Source organism: Ornithorhynchus anatinus, chromosome 1, assembly GCF_004115215.2.
Source record: "Ornithorhynchus anatinus isolate Pmale09 chromosome 1, mOrnAna1.pri.v4, whole genome shotgun sequence".
Lineage (NCBI taxonomy): Eukaryota > Metazoa > Chordata > Mammalia > Monotremata > Ornithorhynchidae > Ornithorhynchus > Ornithorhynchus anatinus.
The window spans coordinates 11,758,457-11,779,548 of record NC_041728.1 but is presented as its reverse complement, the minus strand read 5'-3'; the positions used below and the strand labels follow the sequence as shown (position 1 = coordinate 11,779,548).

Below are 21,092 nucleotides of genomic sequence, written 5' to 3'. Positions count from 1 at the left end.
GTGCAGTATAACAATATAAACAGATGCATTCCCTGCCCACAGGGAGCTTACCATCTAGAGGGGGAGACAGACTTTAATATAAATAAAATTATAGATATGTACATATAATAATAATGTTGGTATTTGTTAAGCGCTTACTCTGTGCGGAGCACTGTTCTAAGCGCTGGGGTAGATACAGGGTAATGAGGTTGTCCCACATGAGGCTCACAGTCTTAATCCCCATTGTAATAATAATAATGTTGGTATTTGTTAAGCGCTTACTATGTGCCGAGCACTGTTCTAAGCACTGGGATAGACACAGGGGAATCAGGATGTCCCACATGGGGCTCACAGTCTTAATCCTCATTTTACAGATGAGGTAACTGAGGCACAGAGACGTTACGTGACTTGTCCACAGTCACACAGCTGACAAGTGGCAGAGCTGGGATTCGAACCCATGACCTCTGACTCCCAAGCCCTTGCTTTTTCCACTGAGCCACACTACTTCTCTAATGTGCTCTGTGTGTGTGTGTGTACCCAGATCCATAAATGATGCTATTTCATTACATGTTTGGATAGAATGCAAAAGCAGAATTGGGGAATATTCTATCTGTCCAGATAGAACATAACCCAATATTGGAAACAGTGGTTGTGCATATGGGCCCGACAGCAGCCATAGGGATAGTAGGAAATGTTAGGTTTTTCTCAAAGTGGGGTTCTTCAAGCACTGACAATTTTATTTGGTAGCATCCTTCAAGCTTAAAAATAAATTTAAGGAGGCGATATTTCTTCTACTAGTAAATGGGGATGCTTTCCCAAGAGTTGGCAAAAAGTTTCCTTGAGGGAGGTTGAAATGGTCCAAAGTATTTATAACTGTTTCTCCAGGTTGCCTACCCTATATTGGACAATCCAACCTTCCAAAAAATCAATCAATAAATATTCTTTGAGATGACTACTAGGTCCTGAGGACTATACTAAGTGCTTGGAAGAGTACAATGCATGATCCCTGTCCTTAGGAAGGGATGACATGATCCCTGTCCTTAGGAAGGCTACAGTCTAGCAAGGAAGGGAGAAAGAATAAATTACAAATAGGAGGAGTCATAGAGTATAAAGATTTGTCCCCATGTAACTCTGGGTGGGCTTGGGGTCGGGGAGGGGTAGTACTAAATGCTTAGGTGGTGGAGGAGTGACGAAGAGGCCCTTGGAGGGATATATTGCCAGGGGACGAGAAGCAGCATGGCTTCCTGGAAAGAACACGGACCTGGGAGTCAGAGGACTTGGATTATCCCAGTTCTGCCAAGTGCTTGCTATGTAACCTTGGGCAAGTCATTTCACTCCTCTTTGCCTCTGTTTCCTAAACTGGAAAATGAGAATTAAATACCTGTTCTCCCTCTTAAACTGTGAGCCCAACGTGGGACAGGGACTGGGTCCAACTTAATTAATTTGTACCTACCCCAGCACTTAAAACAGTGTTTTGACAGTTTGACACATAGTAAGCGCTTAACAAATACCATAAAATATTAACTGCAGAAGGTCTCTTGGAGTCAGGAATAACTGGACCTTCTACAGAAGGGGAAGAGAAGGAGGAGATGAAGAGAGGAAAGATGAGAGTCAACTAAAGAGTTTTACAATAATATTTGTTAGAGTCTTTTCTATCAAGTGAAACCAATGGAGAAGAGTTGAAGAAAAGTAAAATCTAATGGGTCTTGTATCTGTGTTCATCTGTACAGAAAAGTTGAAAAAAATTAGCAGAATCAACAGGCAAAAGAGAAGGCTAAACTGTACAACATCCAAAGTATAATTTAATTTCAAGAGATGCAAAATACATTAAACAGCTGAATATAATTCAAATGAAAAATCCATAAAAGGATTAATAAAGTCAACTTTGAAAACTGAAACCTCAGCTACTGCACAGCAGTTATGCATATATTTACATATTATTGCTGTTCCCCCCCCCATATTTTTTTGTTTGTCTCCCTATCTAGACTGTATAATTGAGAACCAGGATCAGACTTACTACTACTACTAATAATTCTGTAACTGTTGAGTGCTTACTATGTGCCAAGCACTGTTCTAAGTGCTGGGGTAGATAAATGGTAATCAGGTTGTCCTGCGTGGGGCTCATAGTCTTAACCCCCATTTTACAGATGAGGTAACTGAGGCACAGAGAAGTTATGTGACTTGCCCGAGGTCACACAGCAGAGACGTGCAGAGTCGGAATTAGAACCCATGTCCTCTGACGCCCAAGCCCGTGCTCTTCACACTAATAATAATAATAATGTTGGTATTTGTTAAGCGCTTACTATGTGCCGAGCACTGTTCTAAGCTCTGGGGTAGACACAGGGGAATCAGGTTGCCCCACGTGGGGCTCACAGTCTTAATCCCCATTTTACAGATGAGGTAACTCAGGCACCGAGAAGTTACGTGACTTGCCCAAAGTCACACAGCTGACAAGTGGCCGAGCCGGGATTCGAACCCATGAACTCTGACTCCAAAGCCCGTGCTCTTTCCACTGAGCCAATAGTCCACGCTGCTTCATTATTAACTCTATTACTAACTCTGTTGTACATTCCCAAGCACTTAGTACAGTCCTGAGCTTAGAGTTAAGTGCTCAATAAATACTATGGATTGACTGTATGGCATTACAGGATTACACTCCTCTAGACTGTAAGCTTGTTCTGGGTAAGCAGCATGTCTACCAACTCTTGTTGTACTGTACACCCCGAAGTGCTTAGTACAGTGTTCTGCACAAAATAAGTGCTCAATAAATATGACTTGTTGATTGATAACATAAAACATCTTTGTCAATGAATAAAGCAGGCAAAATGTCTTCATAGCACAAACAATTCTAAATTATTTTACACTTTTATGGGTTAGAATTTCTCAGGGTCTGACAAACAAGTGAAACAGACTTGCTTGGCTTATTCTGGTTATTTCAGATTTTAAAACGTTTTCTATATGAATTGAGTGATTCCAGCTTTTTCATTCATTCATTCATTCAACTGCATTTATTGACCCCTTACTATGTGCAGAGCATTCTACTTAGTGCTTGAGGGATTACAATACAACAATAAACAGACACATTCCCTGCCCAGAATGAGCTTAGAGTCTAGAGGGGGTAAGACAGACATGAATATAAATAAATTACAGATATGCACCTAAGTGCCATGTGGCTGGGAGGAAGGATGAACAAAGGGAGCAAGTCAGGGTGACGCAGAAGGGAGTGGGAGAAGAGGAAAGGGGGTTTGAGGGAAGGCCTCTGTTCCCTCAATAAGGCTTTGAATTGGGGGGGAGAATAATTGTCTCTCAGATATGAGGAAGGAGGGCATTCAAGGCCAGGATTTGGGCTAGGGGTCAGCGGTGAGATAGTCGAGATCGAGGAATGGGGAGAAGGCTAGCATTAGAGGAATGAAGTGTGCAGGCTGGGTTGTAGTAGGAGAATAATAATAATAATAATAATAAATAATATTGGCATTTGTTAAGCACTTACTATGTGCCAAGCACTGTTCTAAGTGCTGGGGTAGATACAAGGTAAACAGGTTGTCCCATGTGGGGCTCAGTCTTCAGCCCCATTTTACAGAGGAGGGAACTGAGGCATAGAGAAGTGAAGTGACTTGCCCAAGGTCGTACAGCTGACAAGTGGCGGAGCCAGGATTAGAACCTATGACCTCTGACTCTCAAACCTGGGCTCTTTCCACTGAGCCAGCGAAGTGAGCTAGGAAAGGGCAAGTTTCTTGAGAGCTTTAATGCCAATGGTGAGGAGTTTTTGTTTGCTGTGGCGGTGGATGGGCAACCATGGAGTTCCTTGAGGAGTGGGGAAACATGTCCTGAGTGTTTTTGTAGAAAAACGATCCAGGCAGCAGAGTGAAGTGTGGACTGGAGTGGGGAGAGACAGGAAAACTTTTTCTTTCACCCTATTAGTGCGGTGTACTTTTTTTTTCCTTTTTATTCTTTTAGGCATTTAATAATGACGACCCCGTTGGTAGGGGAAAAGATCTAAAGGTATAAACTGCATACTGAAATGTTTATCTTGTATTAATATAGAGTTTGCAGTTACCTGATTTTGCAGCTGGTTTGAGTGAATATAATTATTTCAAACTTTGGCTTTTTTCTCATTCATGTTTTGCATCTATTCTGATTTCAAAAGAAAAGCTCAATAAAAAGAACGTTTAAAATACAGATATGTTTGGATTTTTCAGTCTAAACCTTCTTCCATATTTGTAGTTAAAACTGAAGAATAAAATATGTATATGTGTATACATATAACACATACATACACACACACACACATGAACCGTGCCATCTATACGCTTTGAAATTCCCAAGAACCCTACCTCCACTTACTGCTTTACTGTGGGTTTGCCACCAAATTTCAAACAAAACACATATTCCCAGCGGACTTGTTGTTTGAAAGAAAGGAAAAGAAAGGAACTATAAAATTGAAAAACATCATGTGGCAAAGCTGTTACTTGTGAAATGAAAGAGGCCTCACTTTTGAAAATAAAGGCGGTCCGGAATGAGTCACGCATTAATTTGGATGAGAGCACATGACTCACACAAGAACTAAAGGAGTTGGGGTCTTGAAAAGTGTCAATTCACTTGGACCTGCACTAATCTTGTTTAGAAGAATAACTTCCTCGAGGCAGCAAGGTAAAGTCCCTAAAAAACTCTGCTAAGAAAATCCCTGTGGCTGAAAACTCCCATGGATGGAAACTCTTGTGACACTTAGAAATGATTTACCCCTAATCAATGCTTAGTAAACATTAATTGGCAATACAGTGATGAGATAATAATGTTGGTATTTGTTAAGCACTTACTATGTGCAGAGCACTGTTCTAAGGGCTGGGGTAGATATAGGGTAATCAGGTTGTCCCACGTGAGGCTCACAGTTAATCCCCATTTTACAGATGAGGTAACTGAGGCACAGAGAAGTTAAGTGACTTGCTCACAGTCACACAGCTGACAAGCGGCAAAGCCGGGAGTCGAACCCATGACCTCTAACTCTGAAGCCCAGGCTCTTTCCACTGAACCATGCTGCTTCTCTATAGCTAAGGATCACTACTATGACTTGACTGTGGAGTCAATGAGGTGTCAAGAAGAATGACAGGAAGTCATATCTCGATTGTAAAGACTGCTCAACTACAATGTGTTTTCCCAAACACTTAGTACAGGGCTCTGCATACAGTAAGAGCTCAATAAATACTACTGATTGATTAACTGACTGCTGGGCCTGTGTGGACCTGTAGCACAACACAGAGTGAAGAAGCTCCAGCAACTGTAGACTGGAATGTAGACCATCACTCTCCCAACTTTCGGAGACGTACTAAAACCACATCTTTTCCAAGAGGTCTTCCCTGACTAAACACTCATTTTGCCACCTACTCGCCCTCCATTCTGCATTGCAGACACACTTGGGTTCATACTTCTTAAGCAGTTTGATTCTCTCCCCTTCATTCAGCCCCAAGTATGCATATACATGTCCTTATATTCTACCATTCCCCATAGCTGTAATTTCTTTTAATATCTGTCTAGACTATAAGCTCCCTGAGGGCAGGAATTGTGTCTCCCAACTGTACTCTTCCATGCACTAAGTACAGTGTTCCACAAATACCATCAAATTGATATACCACTAATTCTGGCAAAATATAGGTTAACAGCTAAGAGCGTCTATAATAGCAATTCTGAATTTCCAAGCCTAAATCCACTCCATCGCTATCATCTCATTGGTGCTAGATTACAACGGGGAGCCTCTTCCCATCAAAAAAACACAGATCATTTGTTGATTCCAGGCATCATAATAGGCTTCATTAACCCACAGTCAGTATTATCACATTCAGTTGAAACCGTGGAAATCATTCAGCGTGGCTCAGTGGAAAGAGCTCGGGCTTGGGAGTCAGAGGTCATGGGTTCGACTCCCGGCTCTGCCACTTGTCAGCTGTGTGACTGTGGGCAAGTCACTTAACTTCTCCGTGCCTCAGTTACCTCATCTGTAAAAAGAGGATTAACTGTGAGCCTCACGTGGGACAACCTGACTACCCTGTAACTGCCCCAGTGCTTAGAAGAGTGCTCTGCACATAGTAAGCGCTTAACAAATACCAACATCATTATTATTATTATTCAGGTAGGCAGCACGTAATGAGTCCATTTGGAATCTGGCCAAGAAAATAAGGTCAAACATCTTGCTATTTACACCAAGTTGGGCCTGAGGAAGAGGCGACTGGCACAGTTCAAAAAGAAAAGCATACCTTTGAGTGTGCCTCAAAAACTCAGCTAAACATTTAGTTCTGCGATTAATGACACTGGGATAAGCCCACTTACAAAAATAGGCATTACAGCCATGTGAGGAGGGGGAAAACTTAGAAAAATATGAAAGTACTCAAAATGAATCTGCAGCGCTTCTTTAAAATCCTGCGAGTCTCAAATACGCCGTCAGGATAATGTGATTGTATTTCCTAGAGGAATCATTTTCAATTTATATCTGCTTTGGCGTCTATAAAATATCGCAATATTACTTTCATTTTCCTGTCCAACAACAAAACTTATGGATATTTCCTACAGTAGAACTTTGAATGTATTTTAGCAAATGAAATTTTGATGACATCGCTGCAGATTTCTTTCTGCCACTGCTTCAGGATATTAAAAATTCTGAAGTAAATTTTCTTAGGTAATCAATCAATCGCTTGAATTTATTGAGCTTAGAGCCCTGTACTAAGCAGTTGGGAGAGTACAATACAGTAATTTTAATAGACACATAACCTACCCTCAATGAGTTTGCAGAACATCTTTAGAGAAAATTGCCTTTGCTACAAAAATAAAACAAAATTCCAAGATCATTAACCTTCCAATTACTGAAAAATAGATACTAACAGAGAAACCACTAAGGAGCTAATTTTTTTAAATTATTCAATTCTGAATTTTTTTTATAAAATAATAAGAACATCTAGATTTAATGGTGCTTCCTGTTTTAGGAATAAAAATTGATAGTAATTCCGCTAACCGTCAAAACTTTTGTTTCCTGAGGTGTATCCAAGGTTCAGCATATGAGAATATTGAAGTCTTCACAATAGATGGAAATCGCTGTCTAATACGTTTCAAACCAAACAGGGAGGGACAATGACTTAATATGAGTCATATCTTTCATATGGCTAACCGATTTAAGAACAAAATTAGTTTGCATCAAATTGTTGAAGGAACCTGCATTAAACCTTAAGCTCTTTGCAGCCAGGGATCATATCTACCAACTCTACTGCACTCTCCCAAATGCTTAGTACAGTGTTCTGCACACACATGCTCAATAAATAACACTGATTAACCCAAAGCCTTGTTAATTGAGTATCATTCTACTCAAAATGTAAGGTTTAGAGATTAATTTTAGGTATCCAGTCATTAGGCTGGCAGAACTTGGAGAGGAGGTATCTAGATTTCAAATTTGGCAGATATTTACCTTCTAATTGCCAATTTAGAAATGTTTAGAGCACATGACTCACTTTCCACTACTTCCATTTCAGAGCATTTTATGTCATACAGCACTACCTTGATTATACAATATGGCAATAGACTTGAATAGCAGCCCCACCATAAAAGAAGTGGGTGAAAGTTCTGGGACCCCTGAGTCAACCGACCTATTCTTATGAATCACCGATCTGGGTCACCGAGGGACCTTATGGCTCATAAAACAGATGGTATTCAGAAAAGAAGAAAATAAAAACCAACTCATTGTTGGGAAAAAAAATCTTCAAAAATGCAGGTATAACAAAGACTGCTCGATTTAACAATGAATTACAAATGTTTTTCTTTTTAAGCACAAAAAACTTATTATATAGTTGTTCATTACTTATTCAATCTATACCACTGGGAGACAAATAGAACTGTTAGAATACAAAAATGCCAAAGGTAATTCAACCGTTGTAGTGTAAGTGCGGTATGACTGATTTGTCGTGACATACAATTTTCTAAAAGCTATTCTGTTAAGGCAATAAATGAGTGTACAGGTGATTTACACCCTTCTGAATCATAGTTATTATTCAGTATTTTATTTTTTAAAGTATATATATGGTATACTATTTGTTTATTCTCTGGGGCATAATAAAAATATAATTGAATTTGATGAAAAATGGACTTTATTCCAAATGTAGCACGTTACGCACACAGCAGCTACTTTATTTTATCCCTTGTGAAGATCAATGGTCACTTGAGATGATTTCCCTCTATGTTACCTTTAATATATGGTCAATAAAAATATTTTTTAATTTAAAAATTACATCCGCATGTTCTTCATCATATTTGGCTTTTTAGTGGAAATTTTAAACTAGTGAATTTCAAGTCCAAATAACATTCTATTCGAATATTTATACATATAAATACTATAGTATATATATGTGTGTGTGAGTGTGTGTATATATAGAGAGAGAAAGGGAAAGAAAAAGAGAAAGAGAGGGAGAGAGAGTAATCAATCCTGCTGTTTAATATTATTTTCTTGTTGAATGAGTAGGTTTGAAAATCCTACCTGGGGAGGTTTCATTCCCTTAGGCAGCTGGTTCTCCTATAGCACAGGGGTTTCATTCTTGCAAAACCCTATGTTATGGAAACCTTGTGCTGAAATACCTGTTCTGAAGGCATGCACGTGCCCATGTGCATATGTGAGCATCCAAACTGCTTTTTTCCAACAATGGAACATTGTGTGTCCAAACAGACTCAGTTCGCTGGATAAACACTCCCTAATTGCCTGATAATGGTCTAGCCAAAATGTGCAGAGAAAACATGCACTACGGCATAACTGCATGTTATAATGACACTGAACCTCCAGAGAAAAAATGCGATTACTTTACAAAAGGTTTCTTTGTCAGGGGAGGGGGGGCTGAGGGATTAGGGTAATTTCTTAACCCTCAAACTTGCACGGAAACATTTGGATGCATGCCTTATTCATCTCCTAAGCACTAAATGCTCTGTACATGGTAAGCACTCAATAAATACCATTGATTGATTGATCCATCTATATTGACTACTGTTTTAACAGTCGAACAAGCACAGTGCCCTCCTTCAAAGCCCTACTGAAAGCTCAGCTCCTCCAAGAGGCCTTCCCAGACTAAGCCCCCCTTTTCCTCAGCTCCCGTCCCACACTGAGCTCCCCTTCTCCCTCTACTCCCTCTACTGCCCTCCCTTCACCTCTCCGCAGCTTAACCCTCTTTTCCCCCCATCTCCCTCTGCTCCTCCCCCCTCCCTTCCCATCCCCTCAGCACTATATTCGTCGGCTCAACTGTATATATTTACATTACCCTATTTATTTTGTTAATGAAATGTACATCGCCTCGATTCTATTTAGTTGCCATTGTTTTTACGAGATGTTCTTCCCCTTGACTCTATTTATTGCCATTGTTCTTGTCTGTCCATCTCCCCCGATTAGACTGTAAGCCCGTCAAACGGCAGGGACTGTCTCTATCTGTTGCCGACTTGTTCATTCCAAGCGCTTAGTACAGTGCTCTGCACATAGTAAATGCTCAATAAATACTATTGAATGAATGAATGAATGAATCACTCCAACTCACTCTCTTCCCCGGCCTGTTTACTTGTTTTGAAGTGTATAGATCTATAATTCTGTTTTTATTTACATTGATGCTATTGATGCCGGTTTACTTGTTTTGATGTCTGTCTCTCCCCGCTTCTAGACTGTAAGCCATTGTGGGCAGCGATTGTCTCTATTTCTGCATTGTACTTTCGAAGAACTTAATACAGTGCTCTGCACACAGTAAGTGCTCAATAAATATGATTGAATGAATGAATATTATTTTAGATGGAAGACGCTAAAAGGGCAGGGACTGAAATTTAGGAGATCTTTGTAGAATGTCTTCCATAGAGCTTCAGGTCAAGGTAAATACTTAAAAGGGTATTATTCTGATTCTTAAACTACTTCTTGGAAAAATCAACTTAATGGATGGCCTTAGAGTAACATAAATGTCACAGAAATGATCAGAGAGACCATAATAAGTATAACGATAACTTGGTAAAATGCAACTTTTTGTCCTTACCCATATGAGTGCTAAGAAACTGCTCGAGGTGTCCAGGGTAACTAGCAGCTACATGAAGGGACAATGGGACAAACTGACAAAGCCACGTGAAAAGTCCAAAATGCCATGTGTCGGACAAGTTGATATGCGGAAGGTCAGGTACGTGGGTTAAAAACAGCGAATGGTGCTGATGTCTGCTAAAATTAACTTGGTGCTGAACCTTAGATTTTATGCCCCAAACAGAAGCACCTATGTGACTTAATTCATGCAGGATAACAGGTTCTACAAGAAAACCTGTCAATTAGACATGAAATGGGTCACTTCCCCGATTGCTGAAACAAACAAACGAAAGAAAAAAATCAATTTTTCCAGGCCAATAATAAAATAAAATTGACTTTATTCTTCTGGAATTACAATGTGATTTCAGATGATAGAGTTATACAGCCAGCATGGTCCTATTCAAATTATTCCAGCCAGCCATGTTGGGGGATGCTTTTTGTTTCATTTCAGCCCAGAGAGAGACTGAAAAACATTAGGTGGCCAATGGTACATAAGCTCTTTCTAAGATATTTATTCAGATGTACCTTTTGATAGTCCCAGAAATTGTCCCAAATCAGACCTAGTTTTCGATCTTAGAGGTGGAAATCGGAGGTTAGAAGATAAGGCCAGAGTTTGGGAAAAACCCCAAATTCTCTTTGGAATTTCAAATTGGAAATGCTTATAACGCTGGACTGTAAGATCACCGTGGGCAGGGAATGTGTCTGCCAACTTTTTTTGTATTGCATTCCCCCAAGCCCTCAGTAGAGTGCTTTGCATACAGTGGGTGCTCAATAAATACCACTGATTCATTGATTACATGAGATTTCCTGGATTGAGCTGTGCAGTAGGATTATTGGCCCTGTTGGTAGGGAGGGATCCTTGCTAAATCTAGCCTGGCATTGAAAGTCAGCTCTCAATAAATATGATTTAATGAATGAAGGTAGATTTATAGATTTGGATAAAAGCAGGAATTTTCAAATAGAAATGTAAAATTATGCATATGTGCTAGATTCCATACAAATCTCACCATTGAAAATGAAATTTGAAACAAATTAATTTTAAAAATCTAAATGAACACTCTTTACCTTGTGGCATTTTTTTCAAGTTTTTCATCAATTTCACTGACGATACGTTCAAACTCCAGTTCACCTGGCAGTGAGCTCAACAAGTGATCGAGGTTGAGCGAGGAAAGGGAATATTCATCTCTCCAGTCCATGTCTGGAAACCGAAATGAATAATAAATTAGTTCTGAAAAGCAAAGACAAAAAGTGTTTTCCATAGAAAGTTGCAAGCTAAAATAATAATCATGCTATGAAAAAAAAATTCAACTTAAAAAACAATTAAGCAGCACTATTGGTTGGATGCTTTCACATAAGGTTCAGCTACAACTTCGGGCCAATTACTGTGAATTCCCTTGCCTCTTATGTTCCTGAAACACCAAAACAGGGCCCCAAACAGTGGGCTTCATGGGGGTGGGGTGGGCAATAATAATAATAATAATGTTGGTATTTATTAACCATGTACTATATGCCAAGCACTGTTCTAAGTGCTGGGAGATATACAAGATAATCAGGTTTTCCCACATGGGGCTCCCAGTGTTAATCCCCATTTTATGGATGAGGTAACTGAGGCACAGAGAAATCAAGCGACTTGCCCAAGGTCACACAGCTAAGTAGCAGAGCTGGGATTAGAACCCACAATCTCTGACTCCCAAGCCCAAGGTCTTTCCTCTGAGCCACGCTGCTTCCGTTGGCTTTTGCCACATGACGACTCCTCAAGAAGAGGAGTCTGGAAAATGGGGATTAAGACTGTGAGCCCCACTTGGGACAACCTGATTACTTTGTATCTACCCAGCGCTTAGAACAGTGCTTGGCACATAGTAAGTGCTTAACTAACACCAAAATTATTATTATTATTAAGTATTATTAAAAGTAGCAGCATTTATTGTGCAAGGGAAGATGTGTTTTGTTTTTACTTTTCCTATCACTTAATAGAGTGCTTTACACTCAGCACTCCAATACCATTGATTGATATACTGGACACCTTATAAGCATATATATATGTATATATATATATACATATATATATGTATATTTCCACCCAGAGATGTCTTTTTATGGCATTTGTTAAGAGCTTACTATGTACCGGTCACTGTTCTAAGTGCTGGGGTAGATACAAAATTAATTCAATCAATCATACTTATTGAGCGCTTACTGGGTGCAGAGCACACTGTACTTGGGAAAGTACAATACAGCAATCAAGAGAGACCGTCCCTGCCCACAACAAGCTTACAGTCTCATAATAATTGGGATCCATGTCCCACATGAGGTTCATTCATTCATTCAATTGTATTTATTGAGCGCTTATTGGGTGCAGAGCACTGTTCTAAGCGCTTGAGGAAGGGCGATGAGGTTATGCAAAACAATCCTATGCCCATGCACAATGACAGAGTGGCTCAGTTCATATTTGTCAAAATCATCGTTAGTAACACTGCTCATCATTCAGTGTATTGATTTCAATCTGGGATATTTAGAAGGCATAGAACCAGCTTCTTTCCTTCAATGATGCAGAGCATAAATTGATGACAATGACACCTCGAATCTCTATGGAGCTTTCATTTTCTTCACAGTGATTCCACATCAATTACCTGATATTTTCCTCTCAACATTCTACAACACTATAAAATCAACTGTTTAAAGTCTTAAACACGCTTATATCAATTTCAAATATTTTGCAATTAAATCAAGTAACCATTGGTCTTAAACTGCATGTCCTCTTACTTGAGAAGCAGCATGGCTCAGTGGAAAGAGCCCGGGCTTGGGAGTCAGAGATCATGGGTTCGAAACCCGGCTCTGCCACTTGTCAGCTGTGTGACTATGGGCAAGTCACTTCACTTCTCTGTGCCTCAGGTACCTCATCTGTAAAATGGGGATTAACTGTGAGCCTCATGTGGGGCAACCTGATTACCCTGTATCTACCCCAGCGCTTAGAACAATGCTCTGCACGTAGTAAGCACTTAACAAATACCAACATTATTAACATTCAAAGGAGGTAAGAAGAGGCAGGTATTATCCCTACCCAAAATGCTTAGTGAAACAGAGAGATATTAAATGATTTGCTACAGCAGGCCAGAGGCACAGCTGGGCCTAGTCTCTGAGCCTGGACTCCTGACACCAGAGCCAGGTTCTTTCCATAAACCACTGGCATGTATGAGCATTACCCGTAGGAGCGCTAAACATGCAGAGAATTCTGGAAGACTGAGGAAATCATTCCCTCAGAGGCCTCCAGTCTTTCCTTTCTTCTCCTCGTTTGACAGATCCTGAGTATATTGGTCTGCAGGGCATAATAGGAGGCTTAGTTTAGCTTTCAAGACAGCTTTGGCCCAAATGTTTAAGGGGGAATCCCTCTTGGTCAACAAATGTGTATACCAATGCTTTGGCAATGGGTGCATTTTTATGGACTTGAAAAGTAATGAGAATCCATTATAGATCGCAGGCGTAACGTTCCTCCCCCGGTCACCCCCCTCCCCCGCCGCAAAAGACACAAATTCAAACATGGCACTGTGAAGTCATACCATGTTCCTGGCCATATGCACTTTTACAGGATTAAAAAAAAAGAAAAAAGAAAAAAAGGACTCTTTCTACTCTAATTCAAGTTAGAGTTCTGCTGATCCAAAGCATTACATAACTACTAAACTTTCTGGTCTACATACATTCCTCTTCTAAAACATTATTTTGTTAAATGTGACAGTGTAGTTTTTAACTACTAGCTTCCATAACACTTCTCATTCTGCTTACTAGTCATAACAATGTTGTCAAACCTCAGTTTTATGGTTTTATGAACCCATACTCTAAAAAAATCACCTTTTGAAAAACCACCACCAAAAGACACTAAATAGTTATTCTAAAATAGGAAGCAAAACAAAGCAGTTCTTATTCCCAACATCGAAATGAGAACGGATTCAATTTTGCTGTGAAAATTTCCCCGAATGAACCAAAACCTGAGCATCGTACGCAAGGCTGAGGTACTGCATCTGGACAGAGCGAATATTAACATGAATAAATAGATTCAGAGCTTAGAATTTAACCTCAACCTTCCCATATTAAAGTTCACTTTGCTATGGAAAATGTGACTTCCTTTTTCAAAGAAGTATAGGCTTATGGGGCTTAGAAGTCTTCTTGGACATTAAATAACTCATAAAATATTTTGATGAATAAAATATAAATGAATAAAGGACATATGGGTTACATTTTTAATGAAATATGTATGGGCTTAAATATTATGAAGAAAAGTACTTGGGAAAATGTGGTTTTATTTTGGACAGACCCAAAATATTTGAAAAGTAGTTCAAGAAGTTTTGCTGAACCCACAACACTAATGGGTTCTCCCATCTGTAATTATGCAGATACACTGTTTTAATTATCTGTAATGAAACAGTCAAATAGTTCTCATGGGTACTAGCTGATATTTCAAAGAAATAATCTTTGGCAATGGCTGCATTTTCTTCAAGGGTTCTATTTCTTTTTTTTTTTAAAGTAAATCAATTATAAATGCGAGTTAGTAGAGCCACAACCCAAAATATTCTGCAAGCTTGCCCACTTCTAAATGTAATCTACGCATGGGATGCATTTGTGTTGAAACACTTAAACCTTCATTATGAGGAATGCTCTCCATCCCCAAGTTTTTTCAAGGGATTTTACACTGGTAAATTTAAAGGAAAAGGCATTACTTGGGCAAAATTCATCCTAGGTGCTTCAATTTTTTAAAAAACTATATTTTCATCATTTAATTTGAAATTATGCCAACATGTTGAAACCATAAACACATTTTTATAAACTATTCCCAGAAAATAGGGATTTAAAAGGAACAGCATGGCCTATTGGAAGAGCACGGGCATGATAGTCAGAGGACCTGGATTCTAGACCGTAAGTTCGTTGTGGGCAGGGAACGTAACTACCAACTGTTATATTGTATTCTCTCAGTGCTTAGTAGAGTGCTCTGCACAAAGTAAGCACTCAATAAGTACAATTGATCGATTAATTGATTCTTATCCCGGATCTGCTACTTGCCACCTGTGTGACCTTGGCCAGTGACTTCACTTTTCTGTGCCTCAGTTTGCTCATTAATGATATGTGGATTAAATCCTACTCTCTCCTACTTAAACCGAGAGCCCCATGTGGGATAGGGAATGTGTTCAATCTGATTATCGTGAATCGATCTCAGCACTTGATCTCAGCACTTAGGAAAGTGCCTTTTTTTAGTTCATTTCATTTTTATAGTATTTGTTAAACACTTACTATGTTCCAGACGCTGTATTAAGTGCTGGGAGAGATAAAACTAATCAGATGGACCCAAGTGGGGTTTAGATGGGGTTCACAGTCTTTTTCACAGTGAAAAATGCCTCACGTTTTTCAGATGAGGCAACTGAAGCACAGAGAAGTACCCAAGGTCACACATTAGAAAAATGGCAGTGGCAGGATTCAAACTCAGGTCCTCTGACTCCCAGGCTCACGCGCTTTGCCTTAGGCTATGCTGACAATGCTTGGCACAAGGCAAGCATTTAACAAATGTCTTAAACTGGAAACTGAGTAAATCCACGGAACCTATGATTTCTTTTTTTCATGGTATTTATTAAGCATTTACTGAATCCCAGGTACAGTACTACCTGGTACCAGGTACAGTGGAGAAGCAGCGTGGCTCAGTGGAAAGAGCCTGGGCTTCGGAGTCAGAGGTCATGAGTTCGACTCCCGGCTCTGCCACTTGTCAGCTGTGTGACTGTGGGCAAGTCACTTCACTTCTCTGTGCCTCAGTTCCCTCATCTGTAAAATAGGGATTAAAAGCGTGTGAGCCCCACGCGGGACAACCTGATGACGCTGTATCTCCCCCAGCGCTTAGAACAGTGCTTGGCACCTCGTAAGCGCTTAACAAATACCAACATTATTATTATTACTAAGTGCTAAGCTAGATACAAGATAAATAAAAAAATTGCAGTATTTGTTAAATGCTTACTATGTGAAAAGTACTGTTCTAAGTGCTGGGGAATACAAGGTGATCAGGTTGTCCCACGTGGGGCTCACAGTTTTAATCCCCATTTGACAGATGAGGTAACTAAGGCACAGAGAAGTTAAGCGACTTGCCTAAGGTCACACAGCTGACTAGCCGTAGAGCCGGGATTAGAACCTATGACCTCTGACTCGCAAGCCCGCACTCTTTCCATTGAGCCACGCTGCTTCTCAGCATATAATCAGATTGCTCACAGTCTTAATATCCATTTTACCAAATGAGGCAAATGAAGCATAGAGAAGTTAAGTGACTTGCCCAGGATCACACATTAGACAATTGGTGAAGCCGTGATTTGAATCCAGGTTCTTTGACTCCCATGCCCGTGCTCTTTCCAGTAGGCCACACTGTTTCTCATCTCTGAAACATGAAAAAGTGACACTAGAAAAATCAGCAGTATTCCCTTCCATATAATCATATACACGAAGAGACAATTGTAAAACCTGCATTCCAACTCATTCCTGTTCTTGCGCTGTTTATAGAGTGGCTACTGATGGGACTCAAGAATTCCAATAACAACAATACTACTAATTTTTATTATTGTAATATTTGTGAAGCATTTACTATGTGCCAAGCATTGTGTTAAACCCCAGGGTAGATTCAGGATAATCAGATTGGCCACAGTTCCTGTCCCTCATGGGGCTCCCAGTTTAAGGGAGAGGGAAAACAGGAATGTAATCCCATTTTATCAATCAATGGAATTTATTGAGTATTTTACTGCGTGCAGCAGAGCACTGTATGGAGTGCTGGGGAAATACAACACAACAGAGTTGACAAACATGATAATAACAATAATAGTATTTGTTAAGCGCTTACTATGCGCCAAGCACTGTTCTAAGCGCTGGGGGACGGGGGTACAAAGTAATCAGGTTGTCCCACGTGGGTCTCACAGTCTTAATCCCCATTTTACCGAGGAGGTACCTGAGGCACAGAAAAGTTAAGTGACTTGCCCAAAGTCACACAGCTGACAAGTGGTGGAACCGGGATTAGAACCCAGGTCCAGGTGGCAGAGGTGGGATTGGAACCCGGGTCCTTCTGACTCCCAGGCTGGTGCTCTATCCTTTAGGCCACAATGCTTCTCTACCCAAGGTCCAGTGATGGAAAACAGATGTTTTTCGAGGGAGGTGGGGGAGACCCCAGGGGCTTCAGACAAAGCTCACATGGACCTAGTTCTGGGATTGGAATCTTTATGGGCAACGTGCTTCCGCTTAAAGTCTTGGAGTAATGGTACACTGCAGCCTTCCAGCTCTCAGTTACTCTTCTTCCTCAATATCCCCCAGATCCACTCCTTCCTCCTCTTCCTTTGACCACCTCCACGGTAGTTTGGGGATCGTCTTTTACCTTTAATATAAACTTAGGGGCAGCTATGGCAGCTACTGCAGCCTCCTTACAATGAGAAGCAGCATGGCTCAATGGAAAGAGCTCGGGCTTGGGAGTCAGAAGTCATGGGTTCTAATCCCGGCTCCGCCACTTGTCATTCATTCAATAGGATTTATTGAGCGCTTACTATGTGCAGAGCACTGTACTAAGCGCTTGGAATGTACAATTGTCAGCTGTGTAACTTTGGGCAGGCCACCTCACTTCTCTGGGCCTCAGTTCCCTCACCTGGAAAATGGGGATTAAGACTGTGAGCTCCACGAGGGACAACTTGATTACCTTGTATACCCCCCAGTGCTTAGAACAGTGCTTGGCACATAGTAAGAGCTTAACAAATACCATTATTATTATTATCTTCGGCCTGGTTACTCACTTCAATTTCCCTTCCGACAGCCCCATTTCCCTGGTCCACCTGGGACTGCGAGGATGGCGACAAAAAGAGATTGAACTGGGATGTGAGGAAGGAGGTGATGAGGGAAGCACCTAACTTGTGGTTTAGGCTAGATTTGAAAATGAACACCCAAAAACCCATACGATCTAGCACAATGTAATCAATAGGGTGGCCTGACAGTGAGAAGGACCTGGGTCCTCATCCCAGCTCTGCCACTTGTCTGCTGTGTGACCTTGGGCAAGTCACTTCAATTCCCTGTGCCTCCAATCCCTCATCTGTAAAATGGGGATTAAGACTGTGAAGCTCATGTGGGGCGGGGACTGCGTCCAAGCAGTATCTTGTATCTACTAACAGTGGTTAGTATGGTGCCTGGCATATAGTAAACTCTTAAATGCCATTAAAAAAAAGAAATTCCTGCTAAGCCTGCCCATCTCACGTAACACCATAGGTGGTTCATCGATCCAGAAACCTCCACTACCGTCAGTCCCAGTAGATAGGACCAAAACCAGAACCCACAACTCCTAATTCCCAGAGCATTGCTTTTTCCCCTGGCTCATCAAAAATAGTTTTACTTACTTTCACAAAATTACTATTATAAAAACTAAAGAACAGTTTTGTGACTAGCATCAGAGTACCAAATACAGAAATTTCATATTTTTCCAGAGTTTTGAGAACAGATTGATAGCGTATTAGAATTCAGAAGATAAATATTTTTTTTTTTTGCTGGATAGAATTCTGGGCTGTGTTTAGGATATAACTATAATTCACAGCTAATACCATTAAGGAAGATCAAAGATATATATAGACCTAAAAATTACATCGGGATTCAATTATTAAAGCTTTTTAAGCCCCAGAGGTCACGAGTGAGCTGCACCCACAAACGGGCAAGAGAAGCTAACAAGATTTAATTTGGAACATAAATAGAAAGGAAAAACAACATGGACTATGGAGAGAGGGATTCATAATGTAACTACAGCTTCTGAAGGATTTTGGGACTGATTAACAGACTATCCTTCTAGAAAACTGACCATCTGTGAGCCTCACGTGGGACAACTTGATTACCCTGTATCTGCAACAGCGCTTAGAACAGTGCTCTGCACATAGTAAGCGCTTAACAAATACCAACATTAATTGGCTGGCCGTGAAGACTCAGTCTTGAGCTTCTTGTGAGACTCCTGAAAAATCTCAGTTTAAGACTCAACTAACCAAAAACGACTCCTCTAATCAAGTTAACCCTCACTAACCTTCACACTCAAACTTCCTTTTATCCCAGGTGTAGCTTGGAGAAAGAGAAAGCTTTCCACATGCAATGGACCAGGCCTACATTCTCTCAGACTTAGACTCCTATCTTATGTCCAGTTCCCAATGAAAGAGAGTTGTTAAGAGTTACATTTTCCTCTTCTCTACCTACCGGATTTTGGCACTGTGACCCGACTCCTCCTGGTGGATTTTCAGCCTACTGGCTAAAGACCAACTCCTAATCCAACTCATTCCAAAACATCCCTAATCGGGGGATGGGGAAAGGGGAGGCTGTATTGTCATTCCAACATCCTGGTGGCCATTTGTGGGAAGCAGTATGGACCAAGTGGAAAAAGTACAGGTCAGGATCTGGGTTCTAATCCCAGTTATTTGCCTATTTTGTGCCCTTGGGCCAGCACTTCACTTCTCTCTGCCCCAGTTTCCTCAGCTGTGAAGTGGGGATTCAATATCTGTTGTTCCTCCCCTTTAGACTGTGAGTCCCATGAGCGACTGGGTCTGACCTGATTATCTTGTATCTACCCCAGCACTTAGTACAGTGCCCAAGCAAAAGTCAACAATACTAATTTTTATTGTCTGTGAGCCTAATCTACATTAAGTCTAGGAAGAAACTGTACCCCCTGATAAAACCATTCATAATACAATGACATTTTCGAGGACTCAACCTGTCCTAATATCCAGTTTGGACATATGTCCAGACTTGACAAAAATGAAGAAAAGCTTGGAAAATAAATCTTACTTTAAAGGAAGTGGATCATTTAACCTAATGAAGTGGAGACCAAGAGATGGCTTGTGGGCTGTACTTTATGTTTTATAAAATAGCCAAAGAACAAAGTGGGTGGAATGTCTGTAGAGAATCTGGATGTTTTGAATTTACATCGTTTGGCATGGCTGACATAAGAGTGCTTGTCCAGAGCCCAAATTTCAACTGCCTTCGCATTTTCCCTGTCCTTCCCTCCCTATCTGTTTCTTGGTTTCTACTTTCAATCTTTCTCCTCACTTCTTCTCTCCTCACCCTCTATTCCCTCCTGGGCTATCTGTCCTTCACTTAACTCTCCACTGCCCAACTCTATTTCCCCACCAGTCTCCCAAATATGGTCTCTATACCCTGTATTGATTTATCTTCTGTCTGGTCCACTGTATTCAGATGACTGAGCACAGAGGTTTCAGGGAGTGAAGCACCTCAGCGCTGAAGTGGCAGCATTCTAGAAATATTATTCTAGAATTGCCAATACTTTTCTCTGGGACAGACAAAAAGATAAAACCAAACACCACATAATTCAATAATCGAAAGACATTTTCAGGTTGCCTGGAGATTTACTCTAAGTTCTTATGGGAGGTTCCTAAACATTATGGAATACAGGGACTAATAATGTTGAAGAAAAAGAGGAGAGGTGATATCTGCATATACATGTCCACACAGCTCGCTGTCCAGATGATGGCTGCTGGAACTCAGAAAAGATATCATTTCTACTTCTAAAACACAGTTTTTTTAATGAATTTTTTATACTAAAAGTCACTTCTCAATACATCATTCAATGATATCAAAACTATTCCATGCCACTCACTTTAAATATATTTTTATTCTCTATAATATGACTGCAAGCTCACATATTAAACAAGAATATCTCACATAATCTCAACTACAGACTCAGCAAATGTAAAATGCTCAAATGGATAGGATAATGTTCTGGAAATGGATATGACTGGGTCCTAGGCCCGCTGTCCTAAACATTTCTAAGAGGTTTTCAATTTTTTGTTATTAATTGAAAGTTTTCTTCACTTTCCATCTAGGGGAAATCTGTTCTCTTCCCTTGTATTCCACATGGCTAATGTGGGATTAAGTGGAAAATAAAAATAAATCACTTTGATAAATACCATAAAAAGTCACCAAATATTTACTTTAGCTTATTTCAGTTCTTAGAAGTTTCGGTTTTTAATCGCTCATCTCAAATATACTCTTTCCACAGTCATCTTATAAAAAT

General features: G+C 40.3%; 1 protein-coding gene across 4 annotated transcripts in view; it reads right to left on the bottom strand.

Moving 5' to 3' along the window:
• Nucleotides 1-21,092, bottom strand: part of KIAA0825 (KIAA0825 ortholog) — a 322,760-nt gene that overhangs the window by 268,009 nt on the left and 33,659 nt on the right. For all 4 annotated transcript variants that reach the window (XM_029070144.2, XM_016226930.3, XM_039911184.1 and 1 more), the window contains exon 3: nucleotides 11,108-11,240. In XM_029070144.2, the coding sequence (XP_028925977.1) occupies nucleotides 11,108-11,238 (131 nt within the window). In that variant the 5' untranslated portion in view covers nucleotides 11,239-11,240. The remainder of the gene's footprint in view (nucleotides 1-11,107; nucleotides 11,241-21,092) is intronic.